Source organism: Callithrix jacchus, chromosome 6, assembly GCF_049354715.1.
Source record: "Callithrix jacchus isolate 240 chromosome 6, calJac240_pri, whole genome shotgun sequence".
NCBI lineage: Eukaryota > Metazoa > Chordata > Mammalia > Primates > Cebidae > Callithrix > Callithrix jacchus.
This window is the reverse complement of record NC_133507.1, coordinates 159,133,420-159,156,244: the sequence shown is the minus strand read 5'-3', so window position 1 is coordinate 159,156,244 and position 22,825 is coordinate 159,133,420. Positions and strand designations below refer to the sequence as shown.

Here is a 22,825-nt window from a genome sequence, read left to right as displayed (position 1 = left end):
GAGCCCGCCGCGGCGCCCGCCCGGAGGAGACGTGCCGGGGGCGGGGGCGGGCGCGGGCGCGGGAGGGGTGGGAGGCGGCGGCCGCGTGGCCCGGCCCACTGTGGCTCCCCAGGTGGGTGCCAGGGCCGGGGGCGCGCGAGGCCGGGAAAACTTTGCAGGGGAGTCGCGCGGGCGTCTCCGGGGGGGACGGCACACTTGGACTTCGAGTGAGGCCTTCTGAAATGTTCTCACTTTTTAAACTAGGGAGGGTCTCCTAGGCGACTCCGAGGGAGCGGCACCTTGGTCTCCACCTGGGCATCTTCCCCTCCTCCTCCTCCGAGGTTCTCCTGCCTGGGGTTTGCTTTGCAAACAGGCTGAGATCTCCCCACCGCGTTTACCTCTCCTCCCAGGTGCAGGCGCTGGGGAGCGTTGGCGTCACCTCCCCCCCGCTTCCCCGCCAGGCGCCTGGGGAAGACCCCTAATAACCCAAGATGGCGCACACTCCCAGGCCCTGGAATGCTGCTCCAGATCTGCAGGATGAGTGGGTGGGAAGAGGCCGGGGGCTGGAGGGAACGGGGCTCTTTGGGGAGATTGAGATGGCCTGGGGGTCTCGCTGTTGATGGGTAGCGAGCGCCTGGCAGGAGGTTTGTGAGGGTCTGGGCAGAGAGTCCTTAGAGACGAGGTTTGCTTTGGGGACCGTCACTCTGGCAGCTGCATGGAGAACTGATGGGGGATCTTGGGTGCATTCCTTTATCTAAAGCGGTGAGAGGAGGGCGCTCTGGAGATGGTCTGGGAAAGCCTGGGGAGGGGTAAGTTCTGGAAGGCACAGGCCTGACCTGGGCTCTAAGGGCATTACTAGTGGCTGGATTTCACCTTGCAGTGGGTTCCTTCTTGCAATAACCTGTTCTGAGAACTCTTAGCAATAGTAAATTTATACTCATGCTAAAGAATGCACCGCCTCTGGAGGGGGACGGATCACCACCCTAGCGTTGTGGCCACAGCTGTCTCTCTTGTGGAAGTTGCAGTCACACGGCACTGCTGAGTGACCAACAGTTCCTCAGCAGTCAGTGGCTGAGCGGCTGCTGCCATCTGCTGTAAGCTCAGAGAAGGGGAGACAGCTGACAGGGAGGCCATCCACCAGCTCTTCTAACACAGGCTAGGAGGGCCCTCGGGGCCAGCATGCCTTCTCCCCCACTGCGCGGGGCCCCAAGAGTTCTGAGAGTGAGGGGTCTGGGTGAGATGGTGGGGGAGGGCACACTCTCTCTTGATTAGCCCCTCTTGAACCCTAGGAGATATACCCCATTAGGTGGCCCGGTCTCCCTACTTTCTTCATTTAACAGACATTTGTGTCCCTACATGCAAGACAGTGTTACATCAACAAGCCCTGCCCTTCAGTTGGTGAATCTAGGGGGTAACCTCTAAAACTCTCAATAGCATAAGTGCCACAATGCGGGAGCCATAGGGAACAAGGGACACTTGCGTAAGCTGCCGTGCAAGTAAGAAGGCAAAGGACTTTGGACACAACGCAGCCCAGGCAGTCCTGAGGGCTGGGTGGAGAGAACACACAAGGGAAGCGCAGGCCGAGCTCGGGCCTGGCAGCCAGAGGCCATGCCAGGTAAGAGCAGCACAGCTGGTGGGGAAGGTGGGTGCCAGCACTGCCCTGGGACAGGTCAGCTGTGCATCCTGCACTAAGTGGTGGCCAGTCACAGTGGGGAGAGGAACCTGAATCTCTACAGCCATCACTCACCTTCCACACCCAGGGCCTCTGGCTTGAGCCACCCTTTCCACTTGTAGCCTGTGGACTTTGGCTACGTGTTCTTTTGGTTGGCAACTGGACTCCTCTTTCATCAGGCTCAGCAGGAGTCTTTCTTCCCAACATTTTTTCTTTGAAGCTTGACTGTAAGGAGGCAAGGCCAGAAGCCCTGCCACTGCTGTTTTCTCAACAGCCCCTAAAGCACACATGTTCCTAAGACAAAGCCTGTTTCTCAAGTTCATATGCTTTAAAATTCACAGTTCTCTGGAGAATGCTGAAGTAAGGCACGCACCTAGGGGCATGTTCTCTCCTGGTCATTTTCCTGTCTGTACCTTGGTTGACTAAGAGATTCCTTAGCAACCACTACCGGGCTTCCTTTCTCCCACAGTCGCAGTCTGATGTGTCTGTGTTTCTAATTGTGGTCATGGGTAGCATGGAAATCATTCGTTTCCCAGGGCACCTCTTCTAGAGGGACGTTTGGTTAAACAATGGAAGAGGTTAGAAAATGGCCAAGTGCTTTACTGCGTCCACAGTAGGGCTAAAGATATGATGAAAGCCTGGTCTGCACTCTAGAGATTCACTATTAACATAAGACTTCTGCTTTCAGCCAAGATGAAGTAACAGGGACTGGACTTATCTTCCCATCTTAAACTAAAAAGCTGGACAAAGTGTATGAAACAGCAGTTGTTGCAGAGGACCACAGGAAGCGCAGGGATCCCTGCGAGCAGGGAAACAAATGAGGTGAGTGCTAGAACTGCTCACTGCCTGGAGTTTCCAGACCACAGTCAGAGAGAGGAAACTCAGTCTGGGGAAGCCAGGCAGTTAATGCAGGCAGGGGGTAGTGCTGGAGAGCAAAGAGCTGCGCAGAGGATGCATCTGAGAGATCACAGAGGGTCCCACTGAGTCTCAGCCCACACGTCTAAGGACACCACCCAAGGGAAAAGAGCCTAAGAGCTCACACCCGCCTGGAAATAGTTCCAGTTCCCACCAACCACAGTGGAAAAACCTTGAAATACACAGAACATCAGAGCATAGTTAGAAGGGTAAGGCCTCTCTGTAGTCAGTAAAGATACAAAGGCCATTCTGGTGCTGCCTAACAAAACTTGAAAGCAACAACAAGAGCAAGTGATTTCCAAGTAACTTAAAAGCAATATGGGAGACAGAGTCACCCATTCAACTGAAAAATAGTAAAAAAAAAAAAAAAAAAAAACAGTAAAAGGAAAAAGCATTAGAGAGCCATGAGGCAACTCTGAGTGGCCCTAATATGGGATTAAGTGGAGCCCTGGTGGAAGGCAGGTGGGAAATATGTGAAGAACTATTATGTGGAACAGTTTCTATGAACCCATGAGCCAAGAACATCCCCAAACTGCAAGCACAAGAATCATCAAGAAAAATACATGAAGGCACATCATAATCAAACTGCCTAAAGCCAGTAATAAAGAGAAAACCTTAAAAGCAGCCAGAGGGGAAAAAACATTATGTATAGCAGGGTCCCACAACGCCACAGGGGTGCCAGTCCGTGGTCTGTTAGGAACCCGGCCTCACAGCAGGTGAGCAGTGGGTGAGCTAGTGAAGCTGAGCTCCACATCCTGTCAGATCATAGGAGTGTGAACTCTGTCATGAACTATCATGCAAGGGATCTAGGTTGCGCTCCTTGTGAGGATGATCTGACGGGAAACCGTTTCATCCCTAAACCATTCCCCTCTCACCCCATGGAAAAGTGGTCTTCCACAAAACCAGTCCCTGGTGCCAAAACATTGGGGACTGCTGAGGTACAGAACACAGGTAAGGGTGACAGAAGAGTTCTCACAGGATATAATGCAACCAGAAAACAATGGAACGTTTCTAAGTACTGAAAGGAAAAAAGCATCAGATGTTCTACAGGTAGTTTTTCAGTAACTTGCTGATAGGGAGGGGAAGACTCCACCGGTGTCCTCACTAAGAGGCCTGCAATTTAAAGGCTGAACTTCAATCATGATCAATAACGAATCAGTGGTTCCAAAGACAAGTTTATAAGCAGTAACAACTTAGTTCTGTGAGTTGTTTACATTGTGCAATTGTTAGATGAACACTAACAAAAACAGAAGTATCTCAGGGAACTCAGCTTCATCAAGTATCAGTTTTTCAAGTCCTGCAGGAAGTCACTGTTAAAACTAAAACACTTGGAAGTAGCTGAGAACAGCAGTTACATATTTCCCTATTCACCCAAAGAAACAAAACAAACAAAAAACAGGAAGTGAAAAATAAATTCTATATAAAAGTGTCCTCAGCATTACTTGGAGAATGTTCCAACTGCAAAGGAACTGAGTAACAGGGAAAAAAATCCCACCAAATCCCAGTGCACACTTCACACTCCTGTGCTGCCCTCAGCCAGCCACGTGCTCAGTGCCAGCAAAGGCAGACTCAGAAAACTGTGGCTTAAACAATACATATTTATTTCACACTTCTGTAGGCCAGAGTCTGACACATCTCCCTAGACTAAAATCAGGGTTTCAGCAAGGATGCATTCCTTCAGGAGGCTCTAGGGAGCCCGTTTGCCACCTTTTCCAGCTTCTGGGGGCTGTCCACTGGTTCTTGGCCCCTTGTTTTGTCTTCAAAGCCAGCAGGAGTGTGTTCTCACAATGCCATTTCTCTGGTTCTCTCTTCTGCCTCCTCTACTGCTTTTAAGGACTCACGTAATTAGATTAAGCCCAGCCAGATAATCCAGAATAAGCCCCTAATCTTAAAGTCAGCTAATTAACAACCTTACTTGCATCTGTAACCTTAATTCCCTTTGTCATGCACAAGATATCACAGGATCCAGATAACAGGACATCTTAGAAGACTATTGTTCTGCCCACATGTGAAACGTGATGTTTCTATATGCCACATAGGCATTTGATAATAAGTAACAATGGCCAATACTGAAAAAGCAGTACTTAACGCCCTTATATACACACTACTGGTTGAAATCCATTTTTAAAAGAGAAATCACCGGTTTGATTGAGCGTCTGAGTCATGCATATTATCTCATAAAGATTGACATCAGGCAGAACCAGTTAGGGATTTTTAGTTCCACGGCTTTTGCTGATCATCTACGGTATTTACAACTTTCCAAATCTCTGATTATCTCCAAACATATTAATGATTATCTATATATTCTAGTTGATACAGCTAAGTGCTCTTTGGTATCCAATACAACAATGTGAAAGAAAAATGCTTTTGAGCAATAATATATGTTAAATTATCTGAATTTTTGCTAGTGAAGATATATGAAAACTTGGACAGTTTGACCAGTCTTTTAAAATTCTGCAATAATTTTATTCAATTATCTAATATCAAGTTAGAGATTTTAAAGAATAAGATAAACACATTTTTCACTTGATGTTCCAAAAGATTCATGAAAAATAACTCTAATTTCTAAATTTAACTAAGGATGCTTCATAACAGCTATTAATTTACAGGCCACAGATGAAAGCTCTTTAATTTACAAACGCTGCCTGACCTTTACCATTAGCTTTTGGATAGGACTTTATTTCCAAAAACCTGTAAGTTATAATTTCAAATGACTGTTTCTATATTTTCCCAAAATCAAAGGCAGTAATTTTTATGTATTCTAAGATGGAATTCCACTCCATCATTCCTCTGAGAAACAAATGATGAGAGATATGTTCTTATTTCTGCGAGTATGCTGAAAATAACACCTATTCCATGTTGCTCCTTTATTCAATGCTAACTCTGAATGTTGCCTTTTAATATAAATAACCATATAATTAACATAGAGGAAAAATATCCACAATTCCAGTAAAATTTAATTAGTAATTTAGTCAGTAAAATTAGGATTTTACTAATTTGATATATGGCTAAAGCCAATGGCTTTCCAGTTACATTAAAGATAGCCCTTTAAATTATGATGATTATTTTTACTTTGTGGAACCCAATTCCTGGTAGACATTTGGGGTAGATCTGGTAAAAACTGGAGAAATAAACATGTTAAATAAAACCTTATTCTCAAATATATTCAATTCTTTTATAAATCCTATAAAAGAGAAAACAGGGCCGTGCACCTGTAATCCTAGCACTTTGGGAGGCCGAGGTGGGTGGATCACGAGGTCAAGAGATCGAGACCATCCTGGTCAACATGGTGAAACCCCGTCTCTACTAAAAATACAAAAAATTAGCTGGGCATGGTGGCGCGTGCCTGTAATCCCAGCTACTCGGGAGGCTGAGGCAGGAGAATTGCCTGAACCCAGGAGGTGGAGGTTGCAGTGAGCCGAGATCGCGCCATTGCACTCCAGCCTGGGTAACAAGAGTGAAACTCCGTCTCAAAAAAAAAAAAAAATTTAAATCCAGTAGTTTATATATGGATGATAAGGATATTGCCTTATCATCCATATATATCCCATGTCAACACTGGTAGGTTAATTTGCCACTGAACCTGAAGAAAGCGTTAAACTGACAGTGGCACTACAGACTAGATGCCTTTATTAAATATCACCACCTCAAATATAAACATTAAATGGCTGATTTTTCATCAAGTAACACCAACTAAACATTGAATGCTATAAACATTTTAAACATTTAAACAAAATGCAGACTTAAATGTTAAATAAAAATGTTACTATTAATAAAAATGCAACCTAAATATTATATTACTTTAAAAAAGTAAGCAATTAAAGAACCATCTATTCTATATTGCTATCAGATAAAGCATAAAATTAGCCTTTGAAAATTGTCCTAACAATACAACAGAACTTTCCACAAAATGAATGCAAGCAATATAGGGAACATTTAAATTAAGGTACTTTACCAAAAGACATGTGAGTTTACCCTTCCCAGTGAAAATGAATAACACACCTGAATATATTATACTGAGGTCATAAAAATGCATCGAATGTATCACAACAGCAATTTAATTATCTTGGAAGCCTGAAAACATACACATTCCAAAATGTTGTATAACACTGAATGTATTGATATAGTTTATCTGTTATCCTGTATTCCAATGTAACAGTCTTAAGACAAACTTCAGGTAAATTACATTTTTTTATGTATGGAAATCATTTCATAAACATTGATGATATAACAACAAACCTCCTTCTTGATCAATATATTTTAAAAGTGACTTAATAAAGTTTTTAAAATGGACAAGATCATTTCTTTAGATCCCAAATATGCACCTTGATGTTCTAAGTAACACAATTGAAAGAAAAAATTTAAAAACTTACTAAAATTACATTGTAATTTTAAATATACAGAGAAGGTTTTTAATATTGTATAGACAACCGTTGCTAGATTTTAAAGGAGGGCTATAAAGTAGAATATTTTAACAGCTTAGCCCATTTATAGAGCCCATTTAATTACATCATCTTATTATTACCACTTTTTCCTTAGAACCGTAGAACATTCTCTGAAGAAAGAAACACACTTTCCAAGGAAGTTCTAGTCAAGAGAAAGGAGAAATCAGCAATGATTGTTGAGTATCTTTTGTTAAATACATTCCTAGGCACGTGATTGTTTTTAATGGTACTGAAATACCTTTTAACAAATTTCATTTTCTTACATCACAGATAGTGAGAATTGCAATTAATTTTTGTGTACTGTCTTTGTATCTAGCAATCATTTTAACTCTAATATTCCTTTCATAAGCCTCTCAGTTTATTTCATTTTGATAAAGGAAAATAAGATATTTTCTTTCAAACTTCTATTTTAGTTTCATGGGCATATGTGCGGGTTCGTTATATAAATTGTGTGTGTGCAGTTTAGTGTATAGATTATTTCATTACCCAGGTAATAGGCATGACACTAGATAGTTTTTCATCCTCCTCCTCCTCCTACCATCCACCCTTAAGTAGGCTCCAGTGTCTGCTGTTCTCTTCTTTGTCCATGTGTACTCAATATTTAGCTCCCACTTATAAGTGAGAACATGTGGTATTTTTCTGTTCCTGTGTTAGTTTGCTTAGGATAGTGGCCTCCAGCTCCATCCATACTGCTGCAAAGCACATCATCTCGTTCTTTTTTATGGCTGCATAGTACTCCACGTGTATATGTCCACTTCTCTCTATCCAGTCTACCACTGATGGGTATTTAGGTTGATTTCATGTCTCTGCTATTGTGAATAGTGCTGTGATAAACATACATATGCATGTGTCTTTATGGTACAATGATTTACATTCCTTTGGACATATATTCAAGAATGGGATTGCTGGCCTGAATGGCATTTCTATTTTAATGAGAAATCATTGAATTGCTTTCCACAATGGCTGAACTATTTGGGGTCCTTTTTGGTTCCATATGAATTTTAGAATAGTTTTTACTAATTCTGTGAAGAATGTCATTGGTAGTTTGACAGGAATAGAACTGAATCTGTAACAACTGCTCTGGGCAGCGTGGCCATTTTAACAATATTGATTCTTCCTATCCATTTTTCTATTTGTTTCTGTCCTCTCCGATTTCTTTCAGCAGTGTTTTCTAATTCTTGCTGTAGAGATCTTTCATATTCTTGGTTAGCTGTATTCCTAGGAATTTTATTTTTTTGTGTGGCTATTGTGAATAGAATTGTATTACTGATTCGTCACTCAGCTTGGATGTTGGTGTACAGAAATGCAACTGATCTTTGTCCATTGATTTTCTATCCTAAAATTTTGCTGAAGTTGTTTACTAGATCTATTAGGATTTTCTAGGTATAGAATCAGTCTGCAGAGACAGTTTGACTTCCTTTCTTCCTACTTAGATGCCTTTTATTTCTTTCTCTTGCCTGAATGTTATGGCTAGGACTTCTAATATTAGGCTGAATAAGAGTGGTGAGAGTGGGCATCCTCATCTTGTTCCAGTTCTCAAGGGGAATGGTTTGAACTTTTGCCCATTCAGTATGATATTGGCTGTGGGTTTGCATTGGCAAAATATTTTTGGCTAAGTCCCCAAAAGCAATTGCAGGAAAAAAAAAGACAAGTGGTACTCAATTAACTAAAGAACTTATGTACAGAAAAAGAAACTGTCAACAGAATAAATAGAAAACCTACAGAATGGGAAAAGACATTTGCAAACTATGCACCTGATAAAGACCTAATATCTAGAATCTACAGGAAACTTATTTTTAACAAGTAACACTAACTAATAATAACCATGGGTGAAGTGGTATCTCTTTGTGGTTTTGATTATGTTTCCCTAGTAATTCATGATGCTGAATGTATTTCATGTGTTTATTGCTATTTGTATCTGTTCTTTGGAGAAATGCCTATTTAAACCCTTTGCCCATTTTTAAAAATGGGTTGGTTTTTTTGTTGAGTTGTAGGAATTCTTCATATATTCTAGGTATTCTTTTCTTTTTTTCTTTTTTTTTGAGATAGAGTCTTGTTCTGTCACCCAGGCTGGGGTGGAGTGGTGCAATCTCAGCTCACTGCAACTTCTGCCTCCCAGGCTCAAGCAATCATTCCACTTAAGCCTCCTGAGTATCCAGGACTACAGGTATGGGCCACCATGTTGGCTAATTTTTGTATTTTTTGTAGAGATGGGGTTTCACTATGTTGCCCAGGCTGATTTTACATTCCTGGCCTCAAGCGATTTGCCTGCCTCAGCCTCCCAAAGTGCTGGGATTACTGGTATGAGCCATCCTGCCTGGCCTATTCTGTGTATTAACCCCTTATCAGATGTATGATTTATAAATATCTTCTCATTCTATGGGCTGCCTTTTCACTCTTTTAATAGAGTCCTTTGATGTTCAAGTTTTTTATTTTAATAAAGTCTAATATATTTATCTTTTCTTTTGTTGTCATATCCAAATCAGTGCCAAATCCAAGGCTGTGAAGGTTTTTTGCTGTTTTCTTCTAAGAGTTTTGTAATTTTAACTCTTACGTTTCAGTTGTTGATTCATTTGGAGTTAATTTTTGGATATGGTGTAAGGTAAAAGTCTAACTTCACTTTCTGTGCGCTTTCAAAGTGTTCTTTTAGTAGTTGCTCCCAAGTTTACAACATGGATTCTTTGTTCGTACGTCAGCTGGCACATGTGTAGAAAGAGAGTTAACGCAGCAGGCCTGAGACTGCCATCCTTAGAAAGACCTGCTACCAAGGTTGGCCTCTGGCTGGCATCTAGAAACTTGGATTGGGGGCGGGGGTAGTTACCACCATTTCCAGAAGTGATGAGTGCCTCACTATACTAAAACTGCTGTACAAACAATGTGGTTTATGCTGAATCGTAGCTCCCTGAGAGCCTGGAACTATAGTATGTGCTCAGCAGAGGGCAACTACATGACCAACCCCCAGTAAAATCCTTGGGCACTGAGTCTTTAGTATAAACTTCCCCAGTAGACAACATTTGAGAGGTGTCACAATTCATTGCTGGAGTAATTAAGCACATCCTGCATGATTCCACTGGAAGGGGACTCTTGGAGCCCGTTTCCTCCAGACTTCACCTTATGTATCTTTTCCCTTTGCTGATTTTGCTTTGTATTTTGTTACTGTAATAAATCATACCCATAAATACATCTATATATTGAGTTCTGTGAGTCTTCCTAGCATATAACAAAGCTTGGGATGGTCTTGAGTACCCCAACATAGAAAGTCTTACCCTCTTGCCAAACTGCAAGGTGTTTAGAATAGTAAGAATACTTAATCCCCTCTCAACTAATATATTAGTGTTATGATTTGAATTCTATTAGAACCATTATTTCTGTTTTATACAGTCAATATTGATTGAGACACACCACATATTTATTATTCTTGATCTTCCTTTCTCCTATACCTCTGACCTTTTATTTAAAATCACTTTTTTTCCCCAGAGAACACTATGCTATTTTCTTTCGAATAGGGCTTCTTCTAAAGTAACACATTATCTTAGCTTTTTTTAGTTGCATGATAATTAGTGATTTTACATTTATTTTTGAAGGCTCTTTTCCTGGGCCTAGAGCTTTGGGCTTGGAGAATTATCTGGTGACTTCTGTTGAGAGTCAGCTGGGAATCTGCACTCTTAAAGTAAACTTTCTCCCTCCAGCTGCTTTATAGTTCTTTTTGGCTTTGATTTTTCAAGCAGTTTTTCTCTGATGTATTCACATCATGCTGAAGGCTGGAGTGGCTGTGGCAACTTCTTAAAATAAGACAATGAAGTTTGCGGCATCAAATGACTCTTTCAATCACAAAAGATTTCTCTGCAACTGGAGATTCGATATGATTGCATTTTACCCAGAGTAGGAGTTCAAAATTGGAGTCAATTTCCTCAAACTTTTTTTTTAAACTACCTATTGGGTGTTCTATCCCCTCAAACTTTGCCACTGCTTTATCACCTAAGTTTATGTATTATTCTAAATCCTTTGTTATTTCAACAATGTTCACAGCATGTTCACTAATAGTAGACTGTATCGCAAGATAGCATTTTCTGGGCAGGGCACAGTGGCTCACACCTGTATTCCCAGCACTTTGGGAAGCTGAGGTGGGAGAACTGCTTGAGGCCAGAAGTTTGAGACCAACCTGGGCAAAATAACAAGATCCCAGCTCTACAAAAATAAACAAGTAATAACAAAAAGAAAGTATTTTCTTTGCTCATCCACAATAAGGAACTTCTCATCCATTCAAATTTGATCATGAGATTGCAGCAATTCAGTCCCATCATCAGGCTCCACTTCTAATTCTAATTGTCTTGTTATGTCTACCACATCTGCAGTTACTTCCTCCACTGAAGTCTGGAACCCCTTAAAGTCATCTATGGGTTGGATTCAATTTCTTCCAAATTCTTGTGAATGTTGACATTTTTACCTCCTCCCATGAAAAATAAATATTCTTAATGGCATCTAGAATGATGACTCATTTTCAGATAGTTTTCAATTTACTTTGCCGGGATCCATCAGAGAATGAGCTATGACAGCTATAACCTTATCAAATACATTTTTAAATATTTAAGACCTGAGTCAAAATGACTCCTTGATCCATGGGCTGCAGAATGGATGTTGTGTTAGCAGGCATGGAAACAGCCCATTCATTTCCTTGTACATCTCCATCAGAGTTCTTGGTAACAAAGTGCATTGTCAAGGAACAATAATATTTTGAAAGAAATAGCCCCCCTCCCAAGTAGTAGGTCTCAATGGTGAGCTTAAAAGATTCAGTAAACCAGCCTGGGTAACATGGTGAGACCCCATCTCTTAAAAAAAAAAATTAGCCTGGCATGGTGGTATGTGCTTGTGTCTGTAATCCCAACTACTGAGGGAGGCTGAGCCAGGATTGCTTGATCCCAGGGATTCAGTAAACCATGCTATAGGTTGGGCGAAGTGGCTCATGCCTGTAATCCCCAGCACTTTGGGAGGCTGAAGTGGGAGAATTGCTTAAGGCCAGGAATATGGGTAACATAGGTGAGACCCTGTCTCTACAAAAGGTTGAAATTTAAAAAAAAGTAGCAGGGCATGGTGGCGTGCACCTACTGTAGTTCCAGCACTTAGGAGACTGAGGCAGAAGGATCCTTTGAGTCCAGGAGTTTGAGGTTGCTGTGAGCTATGATTGTGTCACTGTACTCCAGCCTGGGTGATAGCAATACACTGCCCTTAAAAAAAGAACAAAACCCAAAAACCTCCATGCTATAAACAGATGTATTATCATCCAGGCTTTGTTGTTCCATTCATAAAGTGAAGGCAGAGTAGATTTAGTGTAATTCCTAAGGGCCCTTGGATTTTCGGAATGGTAAATGAGCATCAGTTTCAACTTAGAAGTGAACAGCTGCATTAGCCCCTACCAAGAGAACCTGTCTATCCTTTGAAGCTAGGAATTGACTTTTCCTCTCTAGCTGTGAAAGTCCCAGAAGGCATCTTCTTTCAGTAGATGGCTGTTTCTTCTACACTGAAAATTTGCTGTTGCGTGTGGCTACTGTCATCAATTATCTAACCTAGATCTTCTGGGCATCTTGCTACGGCTTCTGTATCAGCATTTGCTGCTTCACAGTGTACTTTTGTTAGAAAGACAGCTTCTTAGAATGATACACTGGACTTTGGGGACCGTGGGAAAGGGTGGGAGTGGGGTGAAGGATAAAAGACTATACATTGGGTATAGTGTACATTGCTCGGGGCTTGGGTGATGTGTGCACCAAAATCTCAGAAACAAAAACAAAAAGATGGCTTCTTTCTTTAAACCTCATGAACTAACCTAACCCTCTGTTAGCTTCACACTTTTCTTCCTCAGCTTCTTCCCCTCTCTCATCACCTTCAAATAATGGAAAAGAGGTCCTTGCTCTGAATTAGGCTTTGGCTTAAGGCAATGTTGTGGCTGCTATGATCTTCTATATAGACAACTAAAATTTTCACCATATGAGCAATAAGCCTGTTCCATGTTGTTATCGTTCTTGTGTTCATTGGAGTAGCATTTGTAATCTCTATCAATTACTTTTCCTTGTTGGCTTCACAACAATGAACAACTTAACTTAGCTAACTGGTACAAAAGGCCTAGTTTTCAGCCTATCTTGGCTTTTGAGATGCCTTCCTCACTAAGCTTAATCATTTTTAGCTTTCCATTTAAAATGAGAGACATGTGAGTCTTTCTTTCACTGGAACACTTGCAGGCCATTGTAGGGTTATCAGCTGGTTTAATTTCAATATTGTGTCTCAAGGAATAGGGAGGACCAAAGAGAGGGAAAGAGATGGGGAAAGAGCCAATCAATGGAGTAGGCAGAACATACACATTTATAAAATTCACTGTTTTATATGGGTGCAGTTGAAAGTGCCCCAAAATAATTACAATAGTAACAAAGATCACTGATCACAATCACCATAAGAGGTGTCACAAAAAAGTTTGAAATGTTGTGTGAATGACCAAAATGTGACACAGACACAAAGTGAGTACAGGTTGTTGGAAAAATGGCACCGATAGACTTGCTTGATGCAGGGTTACCACATACCTTCAATATGTAAAAAATGTAGCCGGGTGCGGTGGCTCACGCCTGTCATCCCAGCACTTTGGGAGGCCAAGGTGGGTGGATCACCAGGTCAAGAGATCGAGACCCTCCTGGTCAACATGGTGAAACCCTGTCTCTACTGAAAATACAAAAAATTAGCTGGGCATGGTGGCGCGTGCCTGTAATCCCAGCTACTCAGAAGGCTGAGGCAGGAGAATTGCCTGAACCCAGGAGGCAGAGGTTGCGGTGAGCTGAGATTGGGCCATTGCACTCCAGCCTGGGGAACAAGAGCGAAACTCCGTCTCCAAAAAAAAAAAAAAAAAAAAATGTAACTACTGTGACTACTGAGGGGAGATATGACAATGCAGCTTCCATCCTGCTCTCTCTGGCTTAGGGGAAGCCAGCTGCCACCATATCAAGACATTTGAAGAGCCTCATGGGAAGGCCTATGTAGTAAGGAACTGAGGCCTCTTGTCAACAGACATGTAAGTGAGCCCCCTGAGAAACAGATCCTCTGGTCTCAGTCAAGCCTCTAGATGACTACAGTCCAGGCCAACATCTTGACTGCAACATGAAAAACCCTGAGCTAAAGCCACTGGCTAAGTCACTCCTGAATCCTGATCTGCAAACTGTGAGTTTATGAGTGTTGTTTAAGCCAGTCAATTTTAGGGTAATTAGTTTTGCATTAATAATTAAGTAATTCCAGTATGTTTGTTTTTAGGTTTCATATTATTTTGTGATTATATTATTTTAAATTTAATATGCTTTTTATGTAAAAGAAAATGAAATCAATAGCTTATAAATTTTAAGTAATATTCAAATATGAAAGAATATGATTACTTTACCTCTTTATTGTTTTCTAAATTCCTAACTGGGAGCAGAGTTTTTCAGAACAGATGAAGTCATTTCCACAATAGTATTAATAGATAAACCATTCAGAAAACCTTTATGTCTCATTCTCACTTCCTGAAGTGCATTTATAATATGGTCTCTATGCAAAAGGAAAACATACATGAATATTTGTCTTTTCCAAAGGAACATATTCTGATTATGTCTAAGTTATTAAATTGAACTATATTTTTACACAGAGTTTTAAACCAGTTAAAATATAATTTTGGTTATTACCTGCTGACTTCTGGATGCAGTTCAGCCAATGTCTTCACAATCTTGGTAAAGCTACGAAGGTTCAATGTATTTGGAGGTATGAACTGAACAGGCGTATCAGGTAATAATTTAGCAGATTCAATTTGCTTACAAGTCTTCTTGACACCCTAAATAAGCATTTTAGAAGTTTTCTTAAAATCAGTAAGGACCATTACATAAAGACAATACAGCTTATTCAATGATAATATATTTGAAAATTAAAATAATAAAATAAAAATTTCTTAAAAATTTACTTTAACTTAGGATTATTTGTACCAATTGCATTTACTTAAGCTGTGTTTCAGGGCCATGTGTTAAAAAACATACCCAACATTTTTTCTTACTGATAAAGTATATGAGGCTATGCCTAAAAAAGCCTTTCTCAACCAGATTCCTCATCTGAACCACAGAACACAGAGAATGATGTAACTACTTTCTGAATTCTCCCAAAGATAGGACATAACTAGTTCCATTTTAGATGCACGGGAGAGAGATTCATTCATTAAATAAACGTTTTAGGCTTAGGGCTAAATTAAGGCTTAATTCTCTTAACCAACCTAAGAAAGGTTACGCAGTAATTAGAAGTATTTTACATCATATTTACGATATAATATATGTAATGAATACAAACTGTATGCCCAGAAGTGCACCATATGCTGTGGGAATAAAACTAGTGATAGAAAACAGAGCCCCCTTCATTTGTGAAGAGACAAAATTAAAATGACCAATTAGCTACTGTTAACAATGCAAGTAGGCTATAAATTGTAGAAAGCCACTGTAAATCCCATAAAAGTTCAACATAAAAGGACTCAGCTTTGAAGCCTCAATGAAAAGTCAGGCTTCAAAGGCCTTTCACGTCAGAGTATTATATCTCTCACTTGCTTATTGCCTTATCTCCCATACTAGATTTAAGCTCCTCAGGAACACAGATTTTTGTCTGTTTTGTTCATTGTTGCTTTCCCAATGCCCAGAATAGTGTACACACTTGGTATGTAGTAACTGTTTATTTAGTAAATAAAATTTTGGGATACAATAGTTTAATAGTTTAAGTGACAGGTGAAACCACAGAAAGAATGTGCTCTCCAAGAAAAAGCCAAATTATTGGTAAGTAATAACAACAGCTAATATTTTCTGGGTACATCTTCCATGGTAGGCACTGTTCTAAAAATTTTTTATATTAAGCTCATTTAAGCTTTTCAATATTTGTGAGGTAAGGTCTCTTATCTCCATTTTAAAATAAAGCTCAGAAACAGAAAGGTTAGGTTAATTTCTCAGAATCACATGGTGAGTAGGTGACAGAGCCAGGTTATAAATCTAAGAGTTTTTCTTAATCACCGTCTGCCTCTCATTGCAGACAATCAATATTTTCTAAATGAATGAAAATAAATAAATGTTGAGAATAAAAAAAAGAACAAGATAACAAGAAATTGCCAGAAGGAAAAGAAAACTTAAGAGTATAGTTTAACAAAGATGATTACAGGAGCTTCCCTATCCATACAGTCCTACCAATAGCCTGTAGGGTCCTCTTTATAACGTCCCTCTTCCAACCCCATGGCCCAGTGCCACAGCTGACAGTACCAAGAGTGTTGCTGCCTGAGCTAATGAACATCAAAACCACAGCCTGGATCAATTCGATTCCCTAACTAAAGCATGTGTAATTAGCAGGGTGTGGTAGCTCACACCTGTAATCCCAGCACTTTGGGAGGTCAAGGTAGAAGGATCACTTGAGGACAGGAGTTTGAGAACAGCCTGGGTAACAAGCACAGCCTGGTCTCTACAGAAAAAAAAACACAAAAATTAGCTGGGCATGATGGCACACCTGCAGTCCCAGCTACTTTGGAAGCTGAGGTAGGAGGATTGCTTGAGCCCAAGAGTTCGAGACAAAAATTAAACTCATTTATTTAACAAGTATTTATTCTTTCATCCACTTATTAAAAGGGATTTGTGCTGATCTGTAGGTTCAAAATCATCCCAGTAAAAATCCAACTAGGATTTTGTTTTCTGTAGACAGAAATAAAAATATACAGTAAGGCAAAGAGACTAAACAGTCACAATAATTCTGAAAAAGAATAAACTTAGAAGACTCATTTTCCCTGATCTCAAAACTTACTATGAAGCTACAGTAATAAAGACAGTGTACCAAGGGTGGAAAGAGGCAAACAGTTCAATGAAACAGTTCCAATCTAGAAATAGACTCACACAAACATGATCAACTGATTTTTTACCAAGGTGCAAAGGCAATTCAACAGAAATAAGATAATCTTTTCAACAAATAATGCTGGAATTATACTGTATGCAAAACAGAAACAAATGCAAATAAACTACCTCAACAAATACCTGAAACAATATATAAAAATTAACTCAAATTCTCTGTGATCTTAGATTAGGCTAAGATTTCTTAGCTACAACACTAAAAGCATACATTATAAAAGAAAAAATAAATTATACTTCATAAATGCTAAAAATCCCTGTTCTGAGAAAGACACTTTTAAGAGAATGAAAAGACAAGGCATGAAGTGAGAAAAATTATCCGCAAATCACCTATGTGTCTGATGAAGGGCTTATAATCAGAATATCAAAAAATTAAAAATAATAAACAGCTGAATAAAAATGGACACAACATGAACAGAAATAAAATGGTAATATACACAACATGGATCAATCTCAAATGCATTAAGTGAAAAAAGCCAGGCTAATAGGGCTACATAGTATATTTCATTTATGTAACATTCTGAAAAAGGTAGTTTTAAGATTCGGAAACAGATCAGAGTACAAGACAATTGTTTGGAATGATAGAACTGTTCTGAATCTTGATTATAAGGTGGTGGCAACTTGCCTATATAAATTTGTTTAAAATTACAGACACCAATAAGTATTAAATTTTACTGTCTGTAAACTTTAAAAAATATATATGTGGAATGCCTATGGGATTCCAGGCAATTTGCTGAGCAGTGGAGAGAAGAGTGAACAAAGCAAACTTTACTACTTTTCACAGGGTGTTTACCTCAACAAGATAGACATGAGAATATATGAAAATAAAATGACTACATTTTATGGTTTTAACAATTACAAGATAAGGTTAGCTGTGAAAGAAAAATAATGAAGAAATTATAATCACTTATAGAGTAGTAATAAAAAGACTGCAAAGAATTGGCAAAGAGTCTAGTTAAAATGAGATATTGTTAGCTCAGTCTACAAAGACCTGGATTTCCCCACAGGAACAACTGGAGTTGTACAAAAACATGCTCAAAGTGAGCAGGGTGGATTCAAGGTTAAAAACAGTTCAGATTGGCCAGGTGCGGTGGCTCATGCCTGTAATCCCAGCACTTTGGGAGGCTGTGGTGGGAAGATCATGAGGTCAGGAGATCGAGACCAGCCTGGTCAACATGGTGAAACCTTGTCTCTTTTAAAAATACAAAAATTAGCTGGGTGTGGTGGCTGGCACCTTCAATCCCAGCTATTCAGGAAGCTGAGGCCAGAGAATTGTTTGAACCCAGGAGGCGGAGGTTGCAGTGAGCTGAGATCACGCCATTGCACTCCAGCCTGGGCAACAAGAGTGTAACTCTGTTTCAAAAACAAAAACCCCACAATTCAGATGAACGCTGTCATTCACATTTCAAGACTGCATATTGAAGTTATTTGTTCTACAAAGCTATTTACAGCAATATGACATGTACAAAGGCAATTTTAGGGATCTAACAAAAACACTAACCTTCTGGTTGGAAAGGAAACACTCGCTGTCTTGCTCAGATCCCAGCTGCCGTGGCCTAGTTCTGGGCAATCTAGAAATGGAGAAGGCTGAGTGGATTTCTTTGTTGGTGCTTTTCTCCAAATTATTTGAGCTAATTCTTCTCCCATTTTTGGAGAAAAGTGGTGATGTATATTCTCCAGGAATTTTAACAGGCCGCACATGTACTGATTTTCCATTTATTTCTGTCCCATTCATTTCTTTCACAGCCATCTTTGCATCACTGTGTTTTGTAAAAGCAAGAGATGCATATCTAAAACATAAAAGCAGAAAACCAAAAGGTTGTTAATGACTTCAAATGACGTCAAACTTAATTTTGTAACTATTGATGCAAATACATTTTTCACAAGAATAACTGCTTTTAAAAATTAAAAGTTTGCTGTACTTACCTTGGGATTAGGAAGCATATTTATTTAGGATAACTAAATAAAAACCAAGTTAAAGATGAGAAATAAAAGAAAAACATTTCTTATACATTATCTCCTATTTTATATTAAAATCTACTGTAAAACATTTGCAAAGCTAATATATGATGGAGTTGTAGGGATTAGTGGTCTGGGGACAATTGGTTATCTGAAACTAAAAAACTTAAAATTAATCCCTAACATAAACTTCAGATAACTTAAAGGCTTAAATATGAAAGGTAAAATTTTAAATATTTAGCAGAATATATAAAAGTATATCTTTATAACCCTGTAGTGGGGAAATATAGACAAAAAAAGAGTTGGAAAATCTCATCAGAATTTTAACTATATATACAAGAAAGCTGGGCAACAGCTATTCTTACAAAAGCAGCAGCCCTAGACCGTGTCAATGGAAGGATATATACCAAATCCTGGGAAGAGTAGCTGTTTTCAAATGATGGGACTCTGGATAAATTTTTATGAATTCCTTGTATTTTTTGCATTTAACTCTATTTTCTAAATTTCTATACAGAATGCATAATAGTTCCAGTAAGAAAAAAATCACACTTCAAAAAAGTATTCAACAAGATGCTAAAAGAATTTTTCATATCAAATAATACTCCTAGGATTACAACACTACTTTAATAAAATGTATTAACATCATATCAACAGGTCAAATAATTACAGCTAAACAATTATCTTACAATTATATGACTTGACTTAAGACACATATTTTTAATAAATTGCAACCCAACTATAAATAGGATCCTTTCTTAATTGATAAAATTTTTAATATCTGAAATAAATAGCTACCATTTTAATAATAAAACAGCCAAAAAATTTCCATTAAGCTATCGCCATTGTTATTTAATACTTTTGAATGATCTGGGAATGTCACAGAACAGAGAGCAGCAACATATACATGCTCAAAGTGACTATATGTAGATGAGGTAGCTGTCTACCTGAAATACATAAAGTTTCAACTAAAAAGTACTAGAAATCAGAAATAGTAAAATGAAATACAATTTTCTGAGCACCTACTATGTGCCAGGCTCTATTCCCAGTGTTTCACATATTTTACTTGTAATAGTTTCACAGCAATGCTATCAAGGTAGTATTATTATGCTCACTTTAAAGACGAAGACACTGAGGTAGAGAAAGGTTAAGTAACTTGCCCAACTTTATTAACCAAGTTGTTGACAGAGCTGGAATCGAACCCATGCTATGTATTTATGGAAGCTGTTGTTTTACCTAATGTGCTCTACTTCCCCTACAAAATGGCATGTAGCAAGATAAAGTATACAAAAATCAATAACTCTCCTGTATACCATTAACAAGTCACAAAGTATATTGAAAAAAGATCTGGTTAAGGACAGCATCAGCTCAAGATTGCAGCTTTTTGTCCATGTACACCCTTTCCTAACCTGTGCAACCCTGTGAGAATAGCCCTTGACTTTATCACCACTATGGCTGATATCTAATATAGAACCTTTGGCAAACAGCAGACACACAGTAATGCACATTGATTAAAATTGGGAAACATACCTGTAATTAGAAGAATCACAGATTAAAATTTCTGAAACTTGGTATTTTTGGAAATGAGACCTTAAATCAGCCTAAAAAGAAGAGAAATAAAAGTTTGTGAAAGATAGAAAAACAGCAAAATATGAACAACTAATAAATTTGAAAATGAAGCTAAAAAAAAATCTTGGCATACCTCAGATACTGAAGGGCAGAGGCCACCAACATGTATCAAATAACCTTTATTTCTTTGTGAGGGTTCAACATTCTTCATTTCTGCTTAGAGAAAAACAGGTAACAGAAATGATCCTTTTTGTTCTGATGTTTCAGAGAAAATGTGAGCACTGTGAAATAGTTTATGTTTCCTTTTTACTAACCCAAAGTTTATTATAAAGTTATCATCAACTATCAGCACTTCTAGACTGAGGACTAAGAGCCTGCAGTACAGTTTTAAGATTTCTGGGCCTTAATCACATCATCTTAAAAAATAAACATGTTGGTTGGGTTAGTTAAGTCTCTTGTAGCTCAAAAATGTATAAATTACATCTAAACAAAGTAATCAGTTACTGTAATTCTTGTCCCTCAGTATCCCTGGGAGACTGGTTCCAGGACAGCCTGAAGATGCTCAAGTCCCTTAATGTAAAGTGGCATAGTATTTGCATATAACCTACCCATATCCCTCCATATATTTTAAATAATCTCTAGATTAATTATAGTACCTAATACAATGTAAACAGTTGTTATACTATATTGTTTAGGAAATAATGAGCCTCCCAGAAAGTCTGTACGTTTTTAATACAGGCTTTTACAAATATTTTCAATCTGCAGTGGATTATTTTTGTCTGTGTAGAAGTGCTATCTAGAACACCATGTCCACACACAGGACCCTAACTCCCTAGTGTAAGTGCAGGCTGGAGCTAGCGGTCTGAGGGCTCTGATTATGCACATTCCCTTGCTGGGGAAATGTCATACCAAGAAAACCTTTTAATTGGACCAGGATCTATAGCAGGTATTATAATATGCAGCTTGTAATAATGGTAAAGGCACACAAGAAAGAAAGGGGTGAGACATCTTGAGTTAGGCAGCATGATTTTCCAAATGACAAATACTAGGATTATAGGTATATTTGTTTCTTGATAAAAAATTCAAAATTCTTAGAATACATTTTCATAGACTCTATTGTGAAGAGAACCTGAAATCAAAAAGGATCCACTGAATGGAGATTCAAATTACTAGCAAATCCTATACCTGGCACATAGTGAGCACACAAATATTTGCTGAATGAATCCTTAAAGTAGCTTTTATTTATATGCTTTATAATTTTTATATAAGAGGAGATGTGCAATTTTAATTTTTTTCATTAAGTAATAATATAAGAGTAGCCTAATACTGATCCAGTGTTTCTGATGCTCCAGGCAATATGGCAAGCACTTTATACACATCATCTCATGTAATTCTTACACCAGAAGGTAGCTATTATTATTTTCATTTTGCAGATAAGGATACTGAAGTCTCAGAAGTTTAGGTCACAAATCTAGTAAGTGGTGGTTCTGGAATCCAGGGAGAGACTGTCATCTTTAGGTAATAATACCTAACTTTCATTAACTTAACTTATTTCATTTGTTAATCTCTTTGAATCATGATGTATTCTAAAGAAAAAATTGTAAAACCATCTACCTTTATATTTTTACATTGGAATAAGGAGGGAATAATGAGCTACAGTACAGTTAAAGAGGGTAAATAAGTATCAAAAGACATTATACCCATCACCTCACTTTCACTACTTCAATACAAAGTATCTATGAAACATCCAAATGAGTTACATGAGGTACCTGGCACTGGAGATAGGCAGTAAACAAAATATATAAACATCCCTGAGCTCACTGAGCCAACGAGAGGATGGGAAGTCGGTCAATATATCAAGTAAGCAAATTACACAGTATTGTGACATGTGACATGAAGAAAACTAACACAAGGGCAGAAAAAAAAACAGAATAAAACTAGCTGATATGGGGCTGGGTGCGGTGGCTCACGCCTATAATCCCAGCACTTCAGGAGGTGGGTGGATCACCTGAGGTAAGGAGTTCAAGACCAGCCTGGTGAAACCCCATCACTACTAAAAATACAAAAATTAGCTGGATGTGGTGGTGGGTGCCTGTAAGCTGAAGCAGGAGGGTTGCATTTAGCCAAGATAGTGCCACTGTACTCCAGCCTGGGTGACAGAGCGAGATTCTATCTCAAAAACAAACAAACAACAACAACAACAAAACCCCAAAACTAGAGCATATAATGCCATTCATTTAAAATTGTATATGTGTATTAAATATATGCATAACAAAATGCATAAAAATGGTCATTAAAATATTCATAGTGGTTACTGCATTGGAGAAACTTCAGTTAATTTTAATTTTCCTATATTTTAAAATTTTATT

The 22,825-nt window shown here is 38.8% G+C and overlaps 1 protein-coding gene across 8 annotated transcripts in view; it reads right to left on the bottom strand.

The window, feature by feature from the left end:
- Positions 1–3,725: 3,725 nt before the first annotated feature.
- The window catches only part of RBM44 (RNA binding motif protein 44), a 44,145-nt gene continuing 25,045 nt past the window's right edge, over positions 3,726–22,825 (bottom strand). For 4 of the 8 annotated variants that reach the window (XM_035306185.3, XM_035306187.3, XM_035306190.3 and 1 more), the window contains 6 exons: positions 20,590–20,672; positions 20,418–20,488; positions 18,433–18,721; positions 14,703–14,848; positions 14,423–14,568; positions 3,726–7,153 (listed from right to left, as the gene is read on the bottom strand). In XM_035306185.3, the coding sequence (XP_035162076.1) occupies positions 14,445–14,568; positions 14,703–14,848; positions 18,433–18,721; positions 20,418–20,488; positions 20,590–20,672 (713 nt within the window). In that variant the 3' untranslated portion in view covers positions 3,726–7,153; positions 14,423–14,444. The remainder of the gene's footprint in view (positions 7,154–14,422; positions 14,569–14,702; positions 14,849–18,432; positions 18,722–20,417; positions 20,489–20,589; positions 20,673–22,825) is intronic. The other 4 variants (XM_035306186.3, XM_035306189.3, XM_035306191.3 and 1 more) reach the window with 1 other exon arrangement.